This window comes from Eptesicus fuscus, chromosome 6 (assembly GCF_027574615.1).
Source record: "Eptesicus fuscus isolate TK198812 chromosome 6, DD_ASM_mEF_20220401, whole genome shotgun sequence".
NCBI classification, from domain to species: domain Eukaryota; kingdom Metazoa; phylum Chordata; class Mammalia; order Chiroptera; family Vespertilionidae; genus Eptesicus; species Eptesicus fuscus.
The window spans coordinates 104,202,484-104,227,841 of record NC_072478.1 but is presented as its reverse complement, the minus strand read 5'-3'; the positions used below and the strand labels follow the sequence as shown (position 1 = coordinate 104,227,841).

The following is a 25,358-nucleotide window of genomic DNA, read 5'->3' as shown; positions in this document are numbered from 1 at the left end:
AAGACATCGATAAACCCTCCCACGGAAGCTGCCAGCGCCCCGGCCACTCACCTGCGGAGGGAGGCCCTTACCTTGTAGACAAAGCCCTCCGGGCAGCTGTGGTCGTAGGTGAAGGCTTTGTACACCACCAGGAACACGATGCAGGCGAGGAACGCGAGGGCCAGGCTGACCAGGATGGTGACCTGGGGGGACAGAACGGGGTCACCAGCGGCTTCCTGCCTCAGGCCTGCAGCTTTCGAAGCCTGGAGGCGGGGGGGGGGGGGTTGTGTGTCAAGGGACAGCTGTCGCTCACTTGCAGTGTGCCCCTGAGCAAACCACCTGCGCTCTTAGGCCCTCGGTCCCCTCCACCCTGGCCCACGCCATCGTCGCTTCTCACCTGCGGCCTCCGCATCCCCCACGCGGATTCACACAACCGCCACCACACAGGCCCGTTCAGAACCGCAGTCCAGGCCCAGCCCTGCTCTGCTGGTGCCCACACTGCCAGAGCCAAAGCCCACCCCCTACCTAACACGAAGGACAAGCAAACTTTCAAAGCAACACAGCCCCGAACAAACCGGGCGGTGAGGGTCGATGGGAGAGGGGTACCCGGCGGATCCCCGGGACCCGGGGCTGGCCCGGCCCGGCCCTGTGCACAGCCGGCGGGGCCCAGCCCCAGGACATCACGCGTCGGGTGTTCCATACCCAGCTGTGTGTTTGTCTCATGCTCTTTTTCTTTCTTTCATTTTTGCATTTCTTTTCTTTTTTTGTTGTTTATATATTTTTTTCTCAGGTTCTTTTCAAAAGCTGGTGGCCCACGGAGTCAGTTGGCCTAGAAACATGGAATTCTCCTCTCACGGAGAGGAGGGTGTTTTGATTCAGAAGAAAACAATAACAATATCGACACTGGGGGTCCCCATGCCCTCTCCTTGCCACCCAGGCCGGGGCGTGCAGACAGGAGGAAGCGGGGGCGCTGCTCCCCACAATGGGGCTGTTTACTCGCAGCTGGGCGCACCGGACGGGAGGACTTGGCAAAGGTTTAAAAGATGGACTTGGGGAGCCTTCTGAACCCTACGGTCAGACCATGTCCGTGGGTGCACGCAGCTGTAGGATGGTGTGCTGTGGCGGGATCGTAAGAAATGTATATATTTGGCCAAGCTTGGACCTTCAGCCCCGCCCTCCGGCCTCAGGGAGGAGGGAGATGGAGCTCAGCCGCGTGGCCAGTGCTTGCTGGGTCCTGCCCTGTAAGGAGCCTCCTGGAAGCCCGAGCTGAAGAGGTGAGGGAGCTTCCCCAGCATCCGGGCCCACAGCCCCCACCCCGCCCTGTATGTGAGGGGCACACCGGGGGCCCGGGGGCAGCCGGCCCATCGCACCGGGAGCTGGTGCTTTGTGGGAGACGAAGCAGCTGCCCGCGGACATCTGTCTTTGGCATGTGACAGCTGGAACGCAGACAGACTCAGCCCCCCTGCACCTTGCAAGCCGCTGCAGAGGCCCCGCCCCGGGGACGCCGGGTCCCCGCCGCCTCCCAGCGGCCGCAGTAGGAGCAGCGCCTCTGGGTCAGGCTCCCGAGGCAAAGCCCGCTCCGCCCCTCGCGGTGACCTGGGGAGTTACTGGCCCTGGGAGTCCTCAGTTTACCTCTCTCTGGACGGGGTGACACTGATGCCTTTCTCATGTTGTGAGGCAAAACGGGGCGGTGCACGGAGCCCCGGGGCTGGCCTGCCCGAGGTCACACCCTCAGTTACACGCATTGAGTGCAGACGTGCGTTCGTCACCCCGCCGCGTCCTCGCGGCCTGTGCGGTGGGTACCATCACTGTGCCCATCTCACAGACGGTCTTTCAGAGGCTGAGGGAATGGACGGCTTTACGTGCGTGGGGCAGAGTGAGGCTAGGAACTCGGGTCGAAGTCCCGATCCACCACATGTCCTACTGCCAGGATATCTCTGACTAGATTAGCGTTATTTTTATTAAGAATTCATCGCCCCGTGATTAAAAAGACAAAGTTGGAAGTCCAAGAGGAAAACAGCCATCACGACCACCACCATCGCAGGCATGGTCCTACTCCCTTGCCGCCTGCTCCTGTGCACACGCGTCCCCCATGACCTGTGTCCTCCTGCGGCTTCGCTTTCTGCCCCTTGGGGCCCAGGACCTCCTCGCATGCCTGCCGGGACCAGCAGAACCGAGGAGGCCTCAGTTCTCCCATCTGGAAAATGGCTCACCACTGCACCAGTCTACACACACAGCCACGAGGGACGACCGTGGCGATACCGCGCGAATGTGAAAATGACTGGCGAACGCTTCCCGCTGCCGTCGCTGTCATCCCTGCAAGTGGGCATCGCAGGGCTGAGTCTGGGTCGGGGGTTTCCTCGGCACCAGGACCATCAGGAGTTACACTGTGCTGCCATGAGCCATGACCTGTGCCCCCCAACTACCTACAGCCCCCATGGGCTCCCAAGGGCCCGTGGGTCCTGCTAAAGGGTCTGCTGGGGGTTTGTGCTGACGGGGCTGAAGCACCTGAGGTGGGCGTGTCCTCCCATCCATGGCCCCTGCAGCACAGAAGGGATCTCCTGAAATGACTCCTCTGAACAGTCGGCGATGGGGCTGAGAGTGCGCCACATCCCCCGTGGCTGACTTCATGGCCTGACACCAGGGGCCTGCGACTCCCTGAGCCTCAGAGCCATGGCAGGAGGTAGATCAGATACAAAGTCCTGGGCCCTGCACCCCGAGATCCCGGCCCCCTGTCGGTACAGTGCCCAGGAACCAGCATTTCCACGCGAGTCCAGGAGGCCATCCGTGCACCCGGCCCCGTCAGAGGCACAGCTGTCTCAGTGCATCTCAGCCCACGTCTGCATGCAGCCTGCATCCCGTCGCCATGGAGACACCAGCCCTGCAGCACACAGTGCATTCCATTAAGCTACTTCCATTCCTCAGTCCCCTTTCTTGGCAGAGTTGATAAAGAAAAGAAAATCAGGTCAGCAAAATTGGTGGAAAATGAGAAATCGTCTTCTTCCGGCTCCAGTGCGTGGCTCTGCTACGCGTGCCAGTGGGGCTCTGGGCCAGCGAAGCTGCTCCACACGCCACAGCTCCCGCACAGGTGAAACCACGCCAGCCGCACGGCGACAGCACGCGCGGGGTCCGCACAGCCAGCCACACTGGGGACGCAGCATGTCGGCCCCGCTCTCCGTGTGCGTCTTCCCAGGAAGAGGGAGGGTCTCTCCCTAGTCCCTCCTCCTCACCCCTCCTGCCCTGTACACAGACACACAGAGACACACACACACACACACACACACCCAGCATACACACACACACACACACACACACACACACACACACACTGACATGCCAACACACACCAGCATACAGACACACAGGCATATAGACACACACACACTGACACATAAAGACACAGACACACACACACTGACACACACAGACACACACACAGACACACACACACCCAGCATACACACACACACACACACACACACACTGACATACCAACACACACACCAGCATACAGACACACACACACACTGACATACCAACATACACACCAGCATACAGACACACAGGCATATAGACACACAGACACACTGACACACAAAGACACATACACACACAGACACAGGCATACAGACACACAGACACACTGACACATAAAGACACAGACGCACACACACTGACACACACACTCCCCGGCAGGAGTCCTGGAGGAGCTCCAGAGAAGGGTGAGAGCGCGGGCCTGGGCTGCCCTCCCTGGGAAGGTCTGCTCACAAGCTGGCCCTCTGGGCCTGGGGTCTGGCTCGGAGGAGGCTCCCACCTCTCCCAGAGCTGGTGGAGGGACTCTGTGTGCCCACGCGGTGCCACCAACACCAAGGGTTCTCCGTCAGCCAATGGGTCAGAACGATTCTGCCACGATGTCAGCCTTGGGTGGCCATGCCGAGCCCGGCATGGAGGTCCGGCCGGGGGTGGGCGTCTGCTCTGTTAACCCCCCGCTGGGCTCCGCCGGGACAGGGAGGCTGTCGTGTGACTCATTGGGAAAGATTAGGATGACACTGAGAATTACCAACCACGTGAGGCTGTTCTAACTTTATCTCTCACTCCTAATGTTTAAAACCAGCCCCACCAAGTACGTCTTCTCATCTTTCCCACTTTGTAAAGGAAGAGCAGGAGACCCCAAGCCCAGGCGCCTGAGGAAACAGCCACGGCGCCGGCGCTGGAGCAGCAGGGTTTGGGCCCCGCTGGCCCGAGGCTGTCCCTGCGCCCTCACCCCAGGGCGGCTGCCTCCAGAGCTGTGGGGAGTGCACGTCGCCCCCCCACCCCAAGGGCCTGCACCATCACACCGCGGGTCAGCTCCCGGGGAAGCCCCCACCCGCTAAGGCGCCCGTGCTCGGGGGCCCGAGGAGTCCCCTGGGTGAGCTGCCCTTTGGAAGGACGGGAAGCCAGGCCCCCCGTGTGCAGCCTGGCACAGGGAGCCCGTGCAGGAACTGTCTCACCGCGGGACTCCTGGGGTCACAGCCAGGCCAGGCTGCGCCCCTTCTTCCTACATCTCCCCACAGGCCTGGGCCTCCTCCTGCCCGGGCTGCTGGGCCAGGGGAGGCGCTGGAGCGTCCGCTGCGACCTTGTCCACCGCCTGCGTTTTGTAGAAAGTGGTCCAGAGACGAGGCCCTCACCCACCTTGGCAGGCTGTTGTGACGAGGGAGACCCGGAGGCTGAGAGGCCACCCGGCCTCGCTGTCCCCACGGGAGTGACTGCGGCTACAAGTCCGCCCCACGTGCAGGTGGTGGCTCCTTCACTGCTCCCTGATTACAGGCGAGCTTATTAAGAACACCAGAGGCTGCCCAGGTTCGGGTACGGGCAGCGGGCAGTTCACCTCAGGCTGCTCAGAGCCCGGGTGCAGGGCTAGGAGGGAACCGGTGGGAGGTGGCAGGAGCAGGCTCTAGGGACAGACCGGCTGTGTGACTTAAGCAAGTGGCGCCCCCTCTCTGGGCCGCAGTCACCCTACCTGCAGACGTGGGATTCATTGGAGAGCCCACGGCCCAGGCACACCGGCTAGGCACACAGGCGACTCCCACAGACCCGACGTGAGGCTCCCCCAGGGCCGGGCATCGCATCTGCATCGGCGCTGGCATCCCTGTTGAAATGCCTGCCTCAGGCAGTGGCCTGTGGAGCCCAGCGCTGACTTCCTGTCCCTGAAATAGCAGGCTGCCCAGCTGGGCCCCCTAATTGCATCAGAACGGCCTGTTGAGGCACAGCCTTAATTAACTTTCCCGGTTTTACTGGAGGAGGAACCAGGCCCAGCCTCTCGCCCACGCTCCCCCGCTCCTCATGACGGGAGCGCCTGTCCCTTATAAGCTGCCTGACCACAGAGTCAGCTCCGCAGCCAGCAGCCCGCCCACAGGCGGAGACCTCTGCGCTCAGCACTAGGGCAAGGGCTGGCCCTGGTGACCCGACCTCCCCGCAGCCGGTTCCGTGGCTGCGCACCGGGCCCGGGTCCGGGTCCGGGTCGGGCTTTGTGCTTATTCACCTGTGACCTCTCGGCCCTTCCCTCCCGGCGGCCCAGCAGGCGGGATGCAAGGGGTGTCACGACCCAGAGCGAAGGGTCAGCATCCCTCCCTGCAGGGGGAGCTGCCCTTTGCAGGTTTGGGAAAACCACGGTGGAGGGGAGGCTCGGGTCAGGGCCTCTTCCTGCTTCGGAAAATAAAGCAGAGCGTGTGGGAGGTTCGAGCTCCGGGCTCGGAGGGAACCACGCAAGCGGCTGAGGAAGCGGGTTTGACACCTGCCTGGGCGAGACCTGAGTTTGAACCCAGCTGTTTGCTTCTTGAGGGCCTCGCCAGAGGACCCCAGGGCTTGTCTGATTGATCAATCAATCAGTCAATCGGTGGGAAGTCAGTCAGTGCCACCTGACCAGCTTCATTCATCCTGTTTGTCCTCCACCCGCTCTGGTTCCGGAAATGACTTCGGGCACCGTGCAGGCCCAGGATTTATAGCCCCGACACCCCGGGGAGATGTTCGTGTGCCCAGGGCTGCCTCCAGCATGCCAGCGCCTCTCCGTGTGTCCGCACAACAATCCTGAGGTAGGTCTTGTCACTATGTCCCCGTGTCACACAGGAGGAAATAGTAGCGACTACAGGGAAGGGTGGAGGATGTCCCTAAGCTGGAGGCAGGTCTCAGCACAGTGCCCGCACCTGCAGTGGGGGCACTAAGTTGGCTCTGGGTTTGCCGGAAGCCTGACCAAAGACAGGACCTGGGCCATTAAGACAGCCACAGACTCCAGCGACGATAACAAGTGGCTGCGCAGAAGAGGCACAAACGGCCCCCAATGCGCGTGGCGCAGGCAGGTCGCTGTGTCCCGGGCGCGGACTTCCCTCTGCACAGAGAGAGGGGTGACAGTGGCGTCCCCGGGGCCGCTCTGGAGGTCCAAGGAGAGGCTACACGCAGCGGCTCGGGGCTGGGCCCGGGGGACGCCGTCAGCACCCACCCTCCTGTCCACGTCCGGCCTTCCCTCCACTGTGGAGGGGGGCATCGAGGCCGCGGGGGTTTAGCTGTGAACCGTGGGCAAGGCTGCGCAGCCAGCTCACTGTCACTTAAAAGGAAGAAAGAGGCCGTGCGAGGTGCTGGGGCGTCGCAACCATGTGCCCCTGAACTCCAAAACCGTGTGCCCCTGAACTCCACACCGTGTGCCCCTGAACTCCACACCGTGTGCCCCTGAATTCCACACCGTGTGCCCCTGAACTCCACACCGTGTGCCCCTGAACTCCACACCGTGTGCCCCTGAACTCCACACCGTGTGCCCCTGAACTCCACAACCGTGTGCCCCTGAACTCCACACCGTGTGCCCCTGAACTCCACACCGTGTGCCCCTGAACTCCACACCGTGTGCCCCTGAACTCCACACCGTGTGCCCCTGAACTCCACACCGTGTGCCCCTGAACTCCACACCGTGTGCCCCTGAACTCCACACCGTGTGCCCCTGAACTCCACAGGCGGCTGAGCGGGTTGGTGACTCCCAGCTTGGGCCCCGCTTGAAATCCACATGAGAACGAAAGGTGCCTCCCCCACCCCCCTACATCGCGGTGCCCTGGGAGGCTCGGGGAAGTCACGCTGCCTTCATCTCCTGCAGCGAGGAGCGCAATTGATTTTCTTGGCTTCATTTTCGTGTTTTAAAGAACCGTTTCCCGAGGGCTCCTCTGAGAACTGAAACGGAGAAAATCATTCATATTTTACCATGTAACCCAAAGACTAATTGTGTCCCCGACAACAGATGCTGGCGGAACACCTCGTCCACGGGCCCGGGCCGGGCACACGGGAGGCGGAGAGGCCATACGCAGCCTCTGCCCCAGGAGCCCTTAGAGGGCCAGCACAGGGGGCTGGGGGGGAGGAGGTAGGAGGCTGGGGGCTGGGGGGGGTAGGAGGCTGGGGACTGGGGGAGGGAGGTAGCGGGAGAGGGGGGGGTGGGGGAGGTGACAGGCAGAGACAACAGTCTGTGCAAAGGCCCGGCGCTGAGAGCGGAGCCTGATGGTGAAGGGGGAAGCTGGGAAGGGAAACAGAGGAAGCTCGGGAGCGTGGAGATCAGAGGGAAACCGGGCGGGAGGGCCAGGGAGCTAACAGGTGTTTACTGGCTGCTGCTCATGGACGGGGCTCACTGAGATTTAGAAGTTACTTTGGCGGTCTGGTTGGCAGCTGACTGGAGGGGGTGAAGTGGGGAGATAGGGAGACCAGGCAAGGCTTGGGCTCTAAAAACAGCCCATGGCGGTCCTCATCCTAGTCCGGAGCTGCGCGAGGTATCGGGGAGCTACCAAAGCAAGGAGGCGGACTCCCTCTGCTTTCCATCTGATAGCTCATCTAGTCTACACACAACATTAGTGTCCTCATGTGGTAGGTTAAACCTGACGCTCAGGGAGGTAAAGAGAAGCGAGCCACACGGGGAGCTGGTGGGTGAGGCAGGCCGACCGGCTCCCCTCCCGGAGACCAGGGAGCGGGTGGGTGAGGCAGGTGCCCTCCCGGAGACCAGGGAGCTGGTGAGTGAGGCAGGCCGACTGGCTCCCCTCCCGGAGACCAGGGAGCGGGTGGGTGAGGCAGGTGCCCTCCCGGAGACCAGGGAGCGGGTGGGTGAGGCAGGTGCCCTCCCGGAGACCAGGGAGCTGGTGAGTGAGGCAGGCCGACTGGCTCCCCTCCCGGAGATGAGGGCGGCCCAGCATCAAGTGCTCCTGCCCAGGAAGGCAAGGACCCGCTGCCTTGGCTGTGCTGCTGCGGGGAAGGGCTGTGCTGAGGGCCCAGTGGTGACTAATGCAGAGAGCGCAGTAACTGTGAGCGCAGAGCCCTGAGCTCTGTCCATATTCCGTGCTCCGCGAGGCAGCTTACAGATCAGATTCAGAGCATGGGGCTTCAGCAGCAGCCAGCCCTCCGGGACAGCATCTGTGGGCCGTGTCTGGGACTCCATGAGTCACCCGCACCACCTACCCCTCGGTGGTGGCTGCTCGGTTAATGCTTAGTGACTGAACGGGGCCACTTGGAGCAACATCTCTGCAGGGAGTTACAATTAAGAGATGACAATGGGTTCGTTTCAAAATGTCATAGTTCAAGAGGGGTACCTAGGTACAAAATGGAATTTGTCTATTAGTTCTTCACATGTTTACTGAAAACCACCTGTACCCTTCCAAATGTCACTAAGCCAGATGATTTAATGGTTAATTCTTTTTTGGTTTAAAAAACAAACTTGAAGAAACAGATTATTTTTCTATTCTTTCAAATTTTCCAGAGCTTGGTGAAAGAAAAAGGTATGTTCTCTTTACAAAGCCAGCATAACACTAATATCATACCTGACAAAGACAGCACACACACACGAAAAACAACAACACACACAACACAAACTCACAATATTAATAAAGAAAAAAATTAAATAATATGTTAGCAAACAGAATTCAGTGCTACACCACGACCGAAGGAGGACATGTAAGAATGGCTTAATATTTAAAAATCTATCAGCATAATTCACCATAATACGAGGTCAAAGAAGCCAAACCATATGATCCTCTCCTTTAATGCAGAAAAGAATCCCTCAAAATGTACATGGTCAAACACTAGAAACAGTAGACAGAGAGTACTGACCAATGCAACTGGATAAGAAAATGACATCAGGAGTGTAAAAATGGAAAAGAAGAAATAATATAAGAAGACTAAATACCAGTAAAAGGAAGCAATATTAACATTATGGACAGATGATACAATTATATATTTAGAAAATCCAAAGGATAAAATTTTTCAACAAATTATTAGAAACAATAAGAAAAGTTGGTTACTTGTACACTAATACCAATCTTATACCTACCAAAAATGTACAAGATTCAAAAGCATTTTTATTAAGTATAAATATCAACCAGTTTAAATATATAATGGAAAAAGGTACCCTTTATAATATCAACAAAAAAATAAGTGAAATGCTTTGAAATAAATAAGACTGTAAAGATGATTTCAAAGCTCATGAGAACCCTGAACAAAGACTTCAACAGATGTGAAGTTCAATCTTGTTTCTAGATAGACTCAAATTTTTAAAGATGTAACTTCTCAAATTAATCTATAAATTTATGAAGCCCAAATTAAAAAGTAGCATGATTCTTAGAACTTAAATAATATATTAATATTTATATGGAGAAACAAGCATGTAAGAATGGGTAAGGAGTTTCTGAAAAGTAAAAGGAATGGGGGAAGAACAGTTTACATAGATCTTAAGATGTATTATAAAACTATGTAACTGAGAAAAGTTGGTATTGTCTCGATTTTCAATACCAAATAATTGTCAGACCAATGGAAGAAAAGAGAGCACAGAAGTAAACTCAAATACATATTGGAATCTGTGTCTTAGAAAGGTGGCATGTCAAGTCCGCTGACCACAGACAACTGGCCACTGGCCATTCACAAAGAAATAACATTGGATTCCCAGCTTACTCTTCACAAATTCCAGATGAATCCAAATTTTAACATAAGAAATAAAATAAAAGAAGCACCAGAAGAAAACAAGAGTTTAGGGTGGGAGAAGGCCTTGATTTTTATAGAGTATCAATATTTTCCTTTATGCCTTCTGGAGTTTGTGATTAAAGCAAAAGCAAGAAATCCCACAGGCTTGGAAAAGAAGTTACACCATAAACAAAACCAAAAGGCAGAGGACAACGGAGAAAGGAACAAACAAGTGAGAATGACTGAGTCCCTAGCTGTGGGAAGAGGCCATGCACATCAGTAGGAAGAATTAACAAGTGCTCCAACCAAACAGAATGTTTTCCAGGCAAGAAGCCAAGGTCAAGAGTCAATGAGCGCACGGACAGAGGCTCAATCTCGCCAATAATGAAAAAAGGACACATTTAGACAAGGCTGGGGTGCCATTTTCAATCCATCAGATTGGTAAAACTAACAGTGTGGGAAGAACACATCTGTAGGTACGGTGGAGGAAGGATTGGTGGGACAATTTTGGAAGATAATGTGGCAAAATCCATTAAAATTGGAGATTAACATAGTCTCTGGCAAGACTTTTAAGATAAATATTCTCATACCCTCCAAATATAGTTTCAAAATCTATGGAAGGTGTGTGTGTGTGTGTGTGTGTGTGTGTGTGTGTGTGTGACACACACCAGGGAGCTGGGAAGTTCGCTGCAGAGGACTGAGCGCTAGAACAATGAGGGACTGATGGAGGAAACTGGGACCATCCTCGGAGTCAGTCACTAACAAGAACAGAAAGGACCTCCATGTGCTGATGCGGACGGATCGCTGAGATTCATCATTAAGAGGAAAAAGCAAGGTGCAGAAGAATGTGTGTGAAACGGTCCCATTGAGAAAATGAAAAGGATTTCTAATGTATACATGCGTGTATAAAGATATATCTGCTGACGTGTAGAAAATGCCTCGCGTGAGAACATCAGAAGCTATTTCTGAACTGTCGGATAGAGCGTCCTGCGAGGATGGAAATGGCCCATAGACATGAGCTGTCCACTTGGGAGCCACGAGGCTCACATGGCCACTGAGCACTTGAAATGTAACTTGTGCAACTGAGGAATTAAAGTTGGAGTTTTGGTTCATTTTCACGAATTGAAGCACACGTAGCCACTGTGGACAGCACAGGCATAGACGATGGACATTTGGGGTGAGAAGGATTATGAAGAGAGATAGAGGAGACTTACTTCCAGGTTATGCCTTTCTATACTGTTGGGATTTTGCCTGTGTAATTGTGTTCCTTTTACTTTAAAGGGAAAATGACTGGCCTCCCAGGGTCGATAGTCACAGGGGATGTAGAACTGTCCTCAGAGCCATGTCCACAGGCCATGGGAAAATGCAGGTGAGGAAGGAACTGCACGAAGAGGTCAAGTTGACAAACTCCCCAGTGGTAAGGTCCCAGAGGAGGGAACTGTCAGCTATTAGGACAGGTGCATACAGGAGGTGATGTTTGGGGGCGGGGCTATGAGATGAACAGGTGTGCACTAGACAATGAAGTGGGGGTGGGGGTGGGGGGGAGCATTCAGGGCGGCGGGAACAGCTAAGCTGAGGAGTGGGAGCCGCCTAGGGTAGTGTGTCCAGGATTCCAAGAGCCATTTCGATGGCAGGAAGGATGCAAAGGTGGGAAGGAGAGGAGGCGGAAGAGGAGCAGGAGACAGGTTCAGAGGACCCGGCCCAATGGACCAAGAAGCCCAGATTCCACCCGGAAGCCAGGGGAGGCCCCAGGATGGTTTCAAGCAGGAGAAAGAAGTGGTCACTTTGAGAAGAGACACACATTGGCTGCGACTTGGAATATCAAAATCAAAGACCGAAACTGGAAATGAGGGTCCCGTTGAATCTACACAAGACTCACCTTTATCGTCCATAGAAAAATCACAGTAAAGCTATTTATGGACCTAAAATTGCACTCTGTACGTTTTATTGTGTTTGCCCATGAAAACAATCACGTTTGGTCTTTGAGAGTTATGCGGCATCGAGAGAAAAGAAAAGGCAAAGGAATGGGTTATCCCATCTCCCATAGCCTCTCGTTCTTACGAAGCCCCCCAGGCCCTTGGGTGTCTTTTGTCTTTATCTTCACTGGTTTTCCTGGGACCTCAATTACCCGGGAGATGGCTGGGAACACAACCTGAACACCCGCCAAACCTGATGCGCCTTGGTGGGCTGACAGCGGTGTGATTTCTGTTTTTAGACCAATAACCGGCGGCACATCCTAGGCCGGGCTTCTCAGCCTTGACACTATTGACATGTGGGGGCAGGATAGTTCTTTGTTATGGGGACCCTCCTGTCCCTTCGGAGGCTTAACAGCATTGCTGGCCTCTACCCATTAAATGCCACCCACACACACCAGTCCTGACAACCATAATGTCTCCAGCACAGCCAAACGCCCCGGGAGCAGCGTCCTCCCTGGCTGAGAACCACTGTCGTCAAACATCAGACGAGAGCCCTTGGGACCAGCCCACCCGACTCCTCCTTTCACAAACGGGACCATGAGGCCCAGAGGCGGAGACAAGAGATGAGAGATTCTTTTCTTAGCCTCAGAGGAACGCGCCAACAGAAAAATACTGGAAGGATGGAAGTCAGTTTCATCTCGACAAATATTCTCTCTCTCCCTCTCCCTCCCTGCCTCCCTCCTTCCTCTCCCTTGTTCCCTCCCTCCCTCTTTCTAATATGCACGATTCATGCTCGAATTTCTATTTACTAACTTGGTTACCTAGCTACAAGATTAATATCAAGATTAATAATTATCATAATAAAGATTATGAAAACAGCCCCTTAATTCAGCCATTTTTCTTTTTCTTTGTTCACAGTGAAGAGGTTAATGGCAGGTGTCTGATATATACACATTGAAGGCGATTGTGCGCAGGCCATCTGCAAGGCACAGACAAACATGATCAATACAACTACCCTCCGAAGGGGGCCCGGGTACCCCATTTTACAAAAGAGGGAACAGGCTCATGGAGGTGAGGCGACTGGCCCAAGGTCACACAGCCGGTGCGCTCAGAGCCAGCGTCTGCACCAGCCTCCCAGGTTGCACGCGTGCCACAAGGTTCAGGATGTGGAGCTGGAATGAGCTCGTGATTATCTCCTGAGAGAGCTGAACCCCTCAGGGAACCCAATTCTCTCCGAGCGGCTTGGATTCCGGCGCTGGGAGCTTGTCAGCATCTCCAGAAGGAGGCTCGGTCTGTGTGGCAGTTGCTATGACAACTAGTTTTCCTATAATTATAGAACATGGTGGTGACACCACAAGCTGCACATACAGTCACTTTGTTAGGACCTGTCTCCCCCTGACAGTTCCAGGGGCTTAAACATCACAATTTTTAAAAAATCACATTTAATGTAATTACGCATTCCAGCCATGGAGGCCCCGAGGGTGAAGAAGGCGGGAGGTTGACCTCCCACCGCCTGATGGGACTGCGAGGCAGGCCCCGTGGAACTTCTCCCTCGGGAAGTCTTTGCTTTGTATTTTCCTTGGGCTCAGTGCATTTCAGGGTTCGGCCAAAAGTATATTTAAAGGGAAGAGAGAAGCAAGAAAAGCCAAATGAAAATTAGCCTAATGCTTCTCAAATAGCAGGGAGAGGCAGCCAAATGTTAGTATTCCAGCAAGCGCTTTCCAGTTTAGTTTAGCTTATATTCTCTCTCTCTCTCAGTCCTCACAGCGGGCCTTTGGCGTAGACGTCATTATCCATCTTACAGACGGAGCACAGAGGCAACATGGCTTGCTTTGGTCACACGGACTCACAGTGTCCACCCCAATCCACGTTTCCCTGCTCCCATGCTGCCTCTCCCGACAGAGTGTGGGGAACAGCGCTTGAGGGTGGGGGGAGTGGAGGGGGCATGGTTGGTAGGGTTTGCCTGTTCCCATGGTGTAAATACTCCTTCCAGAGTTGGTCAACAGCTGGCTTGCAAACTTATAATCATTGGCCCTGGGGAGCCCTTCCCTGCAGGAGCGCCTAGGGGCAAGGGCACTCACTAAACTCCCCACGCCTCCGGCTACACACACAAGTGACGCTCTCGGCCAGGTCTGACCCAGGAGGATGAGAAGCTGGCCCTGGAAGCAGCCTCCCTGGCCCCGCGTGGTCACCCATCACCCAACCCCTCCTGCACACCCCCAGCATGTTCCTCCTGACGCAGCGCCATACGTGGTTTGTTAAGGAGAAAGTAAATTAGGCCACACTTGCTTCTCAATGATCAATGACAATATCGGTTTTTGAAGGTCCCTCTAACAGCACAGTTGCATCGGCTGGAGAAAGTACCAGCCACAAACACAGACCAGCATCTTCCTCCTGATGTTCAACACAACCCTAGCCAGAAGGGCCCCCCCCCCCATGCAAATGCTTCCCCGCCAGGTAATGACTGCTCCTCACCCAGCAGGCACTGTTTTTAATAACTTACCTAAATGCTCCTCAAAATAATTTTTTAAAAAAATAGGAGAGCAATAAAAACCAAGCAGCAGATAATAAAGTAAAACAGCTTATCTCCATTTGCTGCTGTCAGCAAATATTAGAATCCTAAGCCTCGGAAGGCGGCCCCTGGCGCTTGGATGAAAATTAGGAGAAGCGAGCGGTAAAGCTAAAAATGGGGTCTCACCTCCCCAGGAGCGGCATGAGGCGGAGACGTTGATGAAAATGCCTTGCGGGCAGGAAGCAAAGCTAGGCCCCGGTTTTAAATAAGATCCTGAGTCCGGGCGGCCCGCTCTGTGCCTGTCGGGGTGCGGGGACTTTCTGTTTGCTCATCCCCTGTGTGCCCAGTTATTAAACACGGCTTTCTGTGCCTGGGGGGCCAGGGACTGGCGAGTCTCTCGGGGTGCAAAGATGAAGAAGACACCGTTCCAGCCTCAAGTCAGTGGGACACATGGCAGGTCACCCCATGGGGCCACCACTGTAACTGGTGCTAGAATGGAGGTCATAGAGCAGGTGCCGGGACCCCCAGGAGGAAGGACAGACTGTGCATGGGCAGGGGCAAGACCGCACAAGCCAGGAGCCCCTGACTTGGGTACTGAGGGATGAGTAGGGGTTTGCCTGGCGGTGAAGGCTACAAAGGCATTCCTGAAGCATCAGCCTCTCCAGCAGCACTGGCCCCTCCCACAACACAGGCCCCTCCCACAACACAGGCCCCTCCCATTACACCAGCCCCTCCCACGGCACCAGCTCCTCCCACAGCAAGGCCCCTCCCACAGCACAGGCCCCTCCCATGGCACCAGCCCCTCCCACAGCACAGGCCCCTCCCACAGCAAAGGCCCCTCCCACAGCACCGCCCCCTCCCACAGCACCAGCCCCTCCCACAGCACAGGCCCCTCCCACAGCACCGGCCCCTCCCACAGCACCAGCCCCTCCCACAGCACCAGCCCCTCCCACAGCACCAGCCCCTCCCACAGCACAGGCCCCTCCCACGGCACAGGCCCCTCCCACAGCACAGGCCCCTCCCACAGCAAGGCCCCTCCCACAGCACCGGCCCCTCCCACAGCACCAGCTCCTCCCACCCCTCCCACAGCACCAGCCCCTCCCACAGCACCAGCCCCTCCCACAGCACAGGCCCCTCCCACAGCACCGGCCCCTCCCACAGCACCGGCCCCTCCCACAGCACCGGCCCCTCCCACAGCACCGGCCCCTCCCATTGCAAAATCAGCTTTAGAAGCACTCAGCTCCCAGGGGTAAGAAAGAAGGAGGGGCTTCTTCTGCGGGCCCCCATCTCCTCAAACAGGCCTTCACAGTGACTGCAAGAGCCTTCTAGTGTTTAGAAAAGACAATTCCAGGCGACTCTTTCGGCCAGTCTTCCTCGGCCCGTGTCTGCCTGCCCTGCTCTCCCCTCGCATTCTCTCCCGGTGTAATTGCTGGAGCTGCTCTCTCGGGGCCATTCTGAAGTGTGCAGTCATAGCTGTTCCACCTGTGCGCAGGTACTGAGATGAGGGACAGATGCGTCTTTGCCGTCCCCATGGTTACCTCTGCCTGAGCAACATGCTGGAGCGTGGCCCGCCGCTGTACCCGGTCCTGTTCTCGGAGACAAGGCATGCCTGACTTCCAGCCCGGGGTCTCTGGCCCAGTCTGCATCTGAGCTCCAGACCAGTTACATGCAAGGGCGGTTCGACCCCCACCCCCTCTTCTATCCCCCAGGTGCCTCACACTCAGGGTGTCTCCCCCAGCCTCCCACTTCAGTGGATGGCATCCCCCAGTCAGGCAAGCCAAACACCGAGGAGCCCCCCTCTCTCCTCCTCCAACCAGGACAAACCTGTCAGGTCCACCTCCATCACAGCCCACCTGGACCGAGCCCCGCTGCAGCGAACAGCTAGACCTCGCCCTCTGGTAGTCGCCACCCCAGCCTCCCCCTTAATCCCCTGCACCTGCCCTCCCAGCACAGGCCCCTCCGCAGGCCCAGGGCGCCCTCCTTGGGAAAGCAAACAGCTTCACAGCTTCCCATAAGCAAGGGGCTTTGCTCCATTCCTCCCACTTTGTTCAGGGAGGGCCAGGGCCCTCCGCCCACACCTGACAGGGCTGTCCCCAACCCACGCTCTTCCTTCCTGACCTCAGGACTAACTGAGCCAAGCCACGGATGGCTTCGGTAGCCCCACACAAACCCAGCCCCTCCTTTTCGCTCAGTTGGTAAAATAGCCACATCATCCAAAGTGGCCAAAAGAGAAAACAAAACCAGGGTCCCCCCCCCCCCCACCCCACTACACAGCCACAGGGGCAATCGGACTCCTTTCTCCCGTCCTCTCCTCCACCCGCTGGTGTTTTCAGAGCTCCCTCCGGGGAGCACACACTTGTGACCTCTGCTGTCTCCACACGATCTTCTCTGTGAAGTATTCGTGTGAATTGTTGCGTCTTCATAACCACCATTCAAATGACTGCTAAATGAGAAATCGTTTTAGATAGTAGGGTGGTGAGGGCCGGGGGGGGGGGGGAGTGGAGGTTAATGGGGGGGAAAGGAGGACCTATGTGATACTTTCAACAATAAAGATTTTTTAAAAAATAGCTTGTAACACTACTTGGTAAAAAGAGCAAATTTTAAAAAGCACTCTAATTTTTATTATTATTGAAATAGTACGTGCTCATATGAAATGTGGAAAGCACAGGGAAATAATAAGATAAGGAAAATGCCTCATAAGCCTACAATTCATCGTAAACTACTCTAAAAAAGTGATTCTCAGGAAACTGTTAAAATAGTCCATTCTGTGAGTGTGGTCCTATATACAGAATCGAGAGAGAGCTATTGGTGATCTAGTCTTCCACGTGACTCGGGCACATTTCTGAAGCCTCTGCCGCCAGGAGACAGGTCGGCTTACTCCCAGGCCTGGTGCGTGTGTACGGCAGGCCTGCACCCGCCTCCCACACAGCTGCCTGCTGGTTCTCGCCCGCACCTGCAGGCCGTTCAGGCCGAGTCCGCGTCTCCTGGGCCCATGCTGTGTGCCAGGCACTGAAGCTACAGCCAAAAATACCAGCCACCCCTGCTCTCAACGAGGGGTCAGCATCGGGCAGTGCCCCTTCAGGGAGATGCCACACGCCCTCCAGCTCGCACACCCGCTGCAGGAGCACGGATTTGGCCCACGGACAGACCACTGTGCCGTCCATGTGCACCCGCAGTTCCCCGACAACCTGCCCAGCGCTGTTTGCCTCCCGGAGTCCCCAGTCCCCGTGGACACTAAACAGTTACTATTAGCTGTGCGCTTGCCATGCACGGAGCCAAGTGCTTTCGTGTATTCTGTGTCATCCTCACGGCAACCCTATTGCTCCATTTGGTAACTGAGGCTATGCCCTGCTTGTGGCCACATGGCTCAAACCCAGCCAGGCTGCTCCGCCGTCCACCTGCAGGACCACCTGTCCTGCTGCCTCCGTGGCTGACTTTGCCTCCTCGTTATCGTTAGGTCTGCCCACGTCTCTCTAGCCACTTACCATCTTGTCTGAGCCCCTGTTGATTTTTACTTGGACCATTGCAGTGGCCTAATAGTCTCCCCACGGTCCTTCTTGCTCACCACAGCCCATCGACCACATAAAAGTCAGTGCCTTGGTCAAAACCCAAATCAATCATTCTCTCCCCCTTTTAAAGACTTTCAGATGCTTCTAGCATAAAACCCAAACTCTCCATATGTGAACTAGACCTGGGCTTGTCGGCCCTCTGCCCACTTCCCCTGCCTCATCTTTCCTGCTCCCTATTGCCCCTCTTAGGCCTCACGGCCCCTTTTCTGATTCTGTGTTGGGGCCAGACTCCCTCCGGCCTCAGGGCCTTTGCACAAGCCGAGCTCTCCTCGGCCACTAAAGTCCAGAAGACTTCCCAGGGGCTCCTCCTCCCACGCTCACAGAGCAGGCTTCTCGGCTCCTCCATGCAACCCGTCCCCGTGACACAGGTTGTCACTTTTCCTGGTGACCCCTCCCCCAGGAAACAGAAAGGCACCCATTTGCTTTTCCCACTGAGAAGTCAGCTTTTCTTTCCCTTTGTTCTCATTGGATTTTGTTGCAACCGTCTACTGAGTAAAATCTGAGTTTCCTGGAGATTGCGACGGGCAGGCAGGGAGATGGGGGCAGGAGGAAAAAGAAGAAAGGAGATACAGTTATCAATTATCACATTATCCAAACATTCCGGAGCAGAAGAGGGCGTGAGTCATCCTCGAGAGGCAGCGCTTCTGTTATTTGATTAGACTCAGTGACCCAGACAGCGTGGCCCCAAGTGATGGTCCAGAAATAGCCCACGTCATTTCCACTCTCTTGTAGGACCTGCTGCATTCGCGCAGGCTCGGAGCCGGCCGGAGCCGGCCTTACCTTTATCTTTCTCTTACACCTTCAGGACACTGACCGTAAACTCGGCGATCTTCGGCACCCGGAACTTCCCTTTGTTCTTCTGTTCGGGCTGATACTCCGTTCTTGTCTTCACGATCACCTGGAATGTGCAAGCAGAGTTAGCACGCGTGGAGACTGCAAACGCACCACACCTCCCCCTTCCCTCTCCTCACCAGGATTACGGCACCGTGCGTAAGAGCAGCAGAGAGCCTCCCTCTCACGCACGCACAAGGAAACCGGAAATTCAAACTACCCATCACACTTCCCCGTCCCAACAGGGACCGCCATGGCCAACAATTTGGGCCACACTTTCCAGATGTTTTATATGCATATAGATGCAGGTGTCATGCGTACTTGCTATTTATGCAAATACATAGGTCCTTTTTATGATGGCTTGTACTCTATGAATTATAACCTGCTGCTATCACACAAAACTATACTAACATTTTCCCTCTTAGACAAATATGTATTTTGCCTTTTGATGTCGCATAATATTCAGTGTGTGCACAGAGTCTCTGTCGTTGAACATTCAGATTGCTTCCACAGTTTGGGTTATAAAACAAGCTGTGATGACCATCCTGTAGCTAAACCCTGGCACATACATTAATTCTGAATTGATTTAGGGGCTTCCACAAACAAAAACATAAAGGTCTATTAGATCTACTAGTATGTTATTTTTTTAAAGTCTGAATATGTTGCAGAGGTGGTTAATATCTTATCAAGATACGCTGTCACCTGCCTAGACATGTACGGAAGGAACTCTGTCCCACCGTGCAGGCAGAGCGGAGGGAGAAAGAAGCCTGACAGATAACCTGTGACTATTGCCGGGTGCCACAGCGCTACAGGGAATGCAAAGCTGCTGGGCCTCAGGGCCTCACCTCTGAAATACGGACAATAACCATAATATAACCCCTATTTAACCAGTCAGGGTGCCCTGTGAGCCAGAGCCTTGGCAGTTCATGGTAGGCAGCATTCTAAGATGGCCCTCCAGGTTCCCACCCGCACCCCCTGCCCCCACCCAGTGTGCATGTACTGTATATCTTCCCTCGAAAGTGTGGGTGGGACCTGTGTAGGTAATAGTCACTCCTCTAATGTCGTTATGACATATACAACTCTGCCATAGAGACTGGCCTTGAAGGAGGAAGCTGGCATGTTGAGTGGGACATGCAGCTAGTACCTGAGGGCAGCCTCCAGAAGTTGAAAGTGAGCTCAACCAAAAAGGGGTCACTCAAGATAATGGGAACTTCAGTCCTGCAACCACAAGTATCTGAATTCTGCCAACAACCTGAACAGGCTTGGAGAGGCCTCAGGTGCCAGGTTAAGAATGCAGCCCAGCGGACACCTTGGTTTTAGACCGGCGAGACCCTGAGCAGAGAACCCAGCGTCGGTGCTTGGACTTCTGACCTACAAAAACTGTGAGATGATACCTTTGTGTTGTTTCAGGCCACTTAACTTTTGGTATTTTGTTACACAGCAATAGAAAACGAATACAGCTTCCCACATTGGCAAGTCCATCTCAGTGATTGCTTGGCTTGATCCCTTCCTTCCTAGATCCTTAGCCAGCAGACTGGCCAAGTGCCTGCACATCTCACAGCAGATGTTACCCAGCATCTGTTTCCTAGTCCTTCCCTCTTCCTCTCGACCTTTATAAACATCTATCCCAAAGCTTCTCAACAGCTCAAAACCGTTTTCATTGTTCCATCTAAACTTAAAAGACCCTATGCTATAGCCGACATGTTGAAACAGGAGACAGAACTAAAAATATACTACTATCGGAATGAGACAATGAAGAGTCACTACAGGCAATATCATTCTAATTGTCACAATAAACATTTTGTGGTTGCTTCTCCAGCACCCATTTCTATCTTCAATCAAGAGCTCCTCCCAGCCCAGCTGGTGTGGCTCAGTGGTTGAGTGTTGACCTATGAACCAAGAGGTCACTGATTCAATTCCCAGTCAGGGCACATTCCCCGGGTTGCAGGCTCAATCCACAGTCGGGGGCGTGCAGGAGGCAGCCGATCGATGTCTCTCCCTCTCTCCCCTTAGTGCTCACACTCCCATCTCTTCCGAGTCCGCCTGCACCCTCATAGCTCTCACTGCACAGCGCCACGGGGACCTCACCCAGCACTCAGATGACCCACCGGACATCTGCCCTTGGGCCGGCTCAATGCACCACGTCCCCGGCAAAGCCCTTGGGTTCCCTGTCCCACCTGCCCCTCGACATTTTCTTCCCCGTGTCATCCCCAGCTCAGGAAGTAGCAGCATTATCCACACCATCACGCATGTCAAATCATATCCAGGGATCTCCCACGACCCTCCCCTCCCTTCATCCCAAACCCATTCCATCGCCAGCTCCTGCTTCCTCAGGGATGTCTCCGCGTCGACCCATTTATGCAGTTACACCTCTGCCACCCTGTCCAGAGCGCCATCATCCCTCCAGGAACGTTGGCTCTGCCAGCTTCCTTGTTTCCCTTCCTGCCCGCCGCCCCCCAAACCCAGGGAAATGAGCTTTCAAGGCCGCGTGGGCAGCACGCAGCAGCACACACTCAGAGGCCGGAGGCTGGCGCCCGGGAAAGCTACAAGCAGGTGGTTCTGGGTGGCCAGAGCCCCGGGCAGGCCGTGTGAGGGCGGCAGAGCTCAGGATGGCGGGCCAGGCACCTGGAGGACGGTGAGGAGCTGAGGGTACAGAGCAGGGAAGGGGTTAGGTGTGCATCGCAGGGAGAGGAGTGAACACGGGAGAGAGGAGGAAAGCAGGGAGTCCAGCCCAATGACGTTCCTGGAACCCGCCGGCCACGAGGCGTGGCCCGGAGCTCGCCGCTCTGTGCTCAGGGAGAGGAGCCAGAAACCCGCTTCTGTTAAAGAGACACAGCGGCACCTCCCTGTTTCAGTGCCAAGGGAAAGCACGGAAATGCTCGCCAATCGTTATTAATTGGACCTTGGAGGAATCAGCTTGCATAAGCAGAGAAAGAGAAGAGGAAGTGAAATGTGCAAAGAAAGGCTCTATTCTCAGCAGTTGGGAGAAAATGGAGCAAAACAGAGCCCCGAGCCCCTTGAATAATAACAGAAATGGGGCAAAAGTGAAGAGCACAGAAAAAGATCCTCTCTGCTCGCCTGTTCCTCCAGCGGGTGGGTTTAGAGATATTTGGGGAAAATGAACCTCCAGACTTTTCAAATATCCTTGTGGATTTGGGCAAAGAAATGGCTGTTTTCTTCTCCTGTTTCTGTGTCAGTCCCATTGTCCCGGGGGCGCGGCACGGAGAACATCATTTACCATACTCGTGAGGGACGGCATTGCGAAAACGGGATAAATGATTCATCCCGGAAGGACCCCTCATCTGGACAGACCCCCTCCGCTGGCCTGGCCAGATAATACATGGCGGTTCAGATGGCGCAAAGTACAGATCATAAAAATTTAAAATACTACTTCCCGGGATTATCAATAATGAAGAGGCTCCCCCATGGCGAGGCCCGGGATTGGCAGGAACAATAAATAAAAGTGCAGAAGTGCTGACAAGGAGCAAGGCTGTATTTTTATGAGCTGGACTTGCACAGCCAGAAATAGACGGGAGTGGCACCCCGCCGCTGCGGCGGGGAGAGGACTTCAGAGCAGGGCAGACAACGCCGGCGGCCGAACACCTACTATGTGCCAGGCACTGTGCTGGGGCCCGGCTCATTCTCCTGACTCACCCTCAACATTTTCTCCGACCCTCACATCTCTCCTTTAAAATCATTATTATTGCCCTAGCCGGTTTGGCTCAGTGGATAGAGCGTGGGCCTGCGGACCAAAGGGTCCCGGGTTCGATTCCAGTCAAGGGCACATGCCTCGGTTGCAGGCTCCTTCCTGGCCCGGGCCCTGGTCAGGGCTCATGCAGGAGGCAACCAATCGATGTGTTTCTCTCACATCGATGTTTCTCTCTGTCTTTTCCTCTCTTCCACTCTCCCTAAAAATCAATGGAAAATATCCTTGGGTGAGGATTAAATAAATAAATAAATAAATAAATAACATCGTTATTATTCCCGTTTTTCACGAGGAATTCAACCTCAGAGCGTTCAGTCACCGCCTCTGATGGAAGGTCTGCTCTTCGGGTCAGGAGCTTATCCTGCTCTTTCCTGCCAGGTTTCTAAAGGGGCCGCCCCCTCTGTGCCTGTCAGGGCGCCAGACGCTCTACTCCTCTATGACTTTTGAAACTGTTACAAATTATAAGAATAAAACATACACGTGTAATTCCATGAACGGGGCCCTCCATACCATACTCCATGGAGTCGCTTTAGCTGAGCACCGTGTCTGGGCGTTAGCCCAAGCAAACCTGCCTCGTTTTCGAGTTGATTTAACCCGTTCCCTCTCATGGAACATTCCAGTTGTTCCCAATGTTTAAAATACCTACAGGCCTTTGCATACTTGCAACACTATACCCACAGGGTCACTGCCTGCCAGTGGGAAGCGTGCCGTGTTATAAACGTCGTCAAACAGCCCCCGGAAGCAGGGCACCGGGTATGTAGCCAACAGGAGTGGCTGGGACCAGCTCCCGCCAGCGTTAGCAGCCCCAGCAGCAGCGCTCGCTTTTGCCATCTGGTAGGTAGAAAATTCTATTTCGTTTAAAATTATGTTTTTAAATTATAAGCGTTTTTAAAGCTTAGTGGTCACTTTATATCTGTGTGACAGAACTGTCCAGTCAGAGCCTTCCCCCATTCACGGCAGTTTACAGTCCATCTCCTCAGGGTCTGGGAAGAGCCGCAGAGGGGCCTGTGAGCTGGAAGCCGCAGAGACGGGCATTTCTGCTGCCCCCCCGGGGGGCGGGGGGGGGTAAGGCGGGGGGAGGGGGCTGATGGTTCTCTGATCCTGTGTCTCAGGCAGAGAAAGGCACCCTCTGGGGAAGACACAGGAGACCCAAGGAAGGACGCAGGACTCAGCAACAAGAGTGGTCTCTCCTTTGCGCCCCCTTCCGGGTCCCCATGTCCCGCCCCTGAGCCCTGACCCTTGAAGCCCCACCCCCCTCAGCTCGGTCACTTTTACAGCTGGCTGCCAAGCTGTCCACTGGGAGCCACGTTCTCGGCCCCGGGAGGAAGGAAACGGCACCAACGAGCACCACTGAGGACAATTTTCAGGCCTTTTCACGGCTTTCCCTCACAGCAACCCCACTGCAGGTGTCTGCTCACTTTCCAGTTGGGAAAAACGAAAAGCCCAGAGAGGCTAAGCTACTTGCCTGAAGCCACACAGCAAGTAAGTAGCTTAGCTGGGGTTTGGGCCCAGGTCCTAGGACCACAGAGCGCACGTGGTCTGCCACGCACAAGACGGAGTGCGCCAGGCGTCAGTAATTGATCTCGAACGTCTGCACCGCTTTCCCCCACGAGCAGGCGAGCCAGGGTGTGTGAAGACTTGGGAATCAGTGGGAAGGAGAGCGCCTGCCCAGAGCCGGGCAGCCAGCTTGCCAGGTGCACGCCTCACCTGGGGCTTTGCCAGGGGCTGGGCCCCCGGGCTGCTATCCGCCGCCCTGCCGCCTCGCTCCCAGCACACCTGTGTGCACACTGGCCGCACCGGCCCCTGGGGGGCGTCACCGCTGAGTCTGTTTCTGCCTCTGTGAAAGGAGGGAATGGTAGTGACCTCACAGAGGGTTTGTGGGGACATCTGGTTATTGTGGTCATTCAGATAAACCCAAGCAGGGCCTGAAACTGACGTTCCAGCTCTCAGGTGCCAGGGCCTGGAGAAAGCCACCCAGCCGCTCAGACTCTCGCCTGGTCCCTCGCCTGCCCCCCGGAGGAATTGTGCTCAGCTTTAAGCCCAAGGCACAGGGCCTCATGCAGCCAGCACTTCCCTCTGCCCGCTGCGGGCCAGGACTGGGGCTACAGAGGTCAGGGACAGCCAGGGCCCTCGGGCTCAGTGCCATCCCAGGACCAAGTCTGCATAAACGCACCCACCTCCCATTCCACTGCCACCGCCAGTGCCCACCACCTTCCCCTCATGCCCAGGGCAGCGGTCTCCGGCTGACCTCTGCCTTCCCTTCCTCCTCCCTCCCGGGCCCTGCCCCCGGCCTATCCCCCTCCCCTGGTCCTGGTGCTGCAGGACACCCAGCGCCTGCTTTCTGGGCAGCGGGTCTGGTGCCTCCAGGAGGGCGGATGGAAGGAGAGAGGGAGACAGACCAGAAGACCTAGCCGAGTCCCGCCCCCCCCTCCTCCCCCGGTGCCCGCCTCGTGGCCCTCAGCACCCAGGGCAAGCTCCCTAAGACAGAGGTCCGAGCTGCTCCTCTCCTGCCTTAACCCCTTCAGGGGTTCCACCAGGCCCCGCAGGAACCGGCGCCCGCCTCACCTCACCTCCGAAAAGAAAACCGCGCTGGAACACGGGGTCCACTGGACTTCTGCGGACCCCGTTCTAGCTTCACACACATCCCTGCCTAGAACCTCCCCACAGAGCTGACACGGTCAGGACTCCTCTGCCTTCCCTGAGCCCTGGGAGGGCGGGTCCCAATGTCACCCCCACTGTACACACGGGGAGGCCGGGCACTTGAGGAAACCTGCTCATCTCGGCCCAGGCCGGCTAGTAAACGGGGGAGCAGCCTGTGCTGATCAGGAAGCATTTGGGGGGCCCTTCTGGCTTCTGGACATGTGCCCTGATGTCAGGGAAAGAGCTTGCTTGCT

General features: G+C 55.4%; 1 protein-coding gene across 1 annotated transcript in view; it reads right to left on the bottom strand.

Annotated features, from left to right (window-relative positions):
* The window catches only part of NSG2 (neuronal vesicle trafficking associated 2), a 44,530-nt gene that overhangs the window by 2,341 nt on the left and 16,831 nt on the right, over nt 1-25,358 (bottom strand). Inside the window, exons 4-5 of the mRNA XM_054717049.1 lie at nt 18,742-18,825; nt 72-182 (exon numbers count right to left, since the gene is read on the bottom strand). Coding sequence (XP_054573024.1) covers nt 72-182; nt 18,742-18,825 — 195 coding nt within the window. The remainder of the gene's footprint in view (nt 1-71; nt 183-18,741; nt 18,826-25,358) is intronic.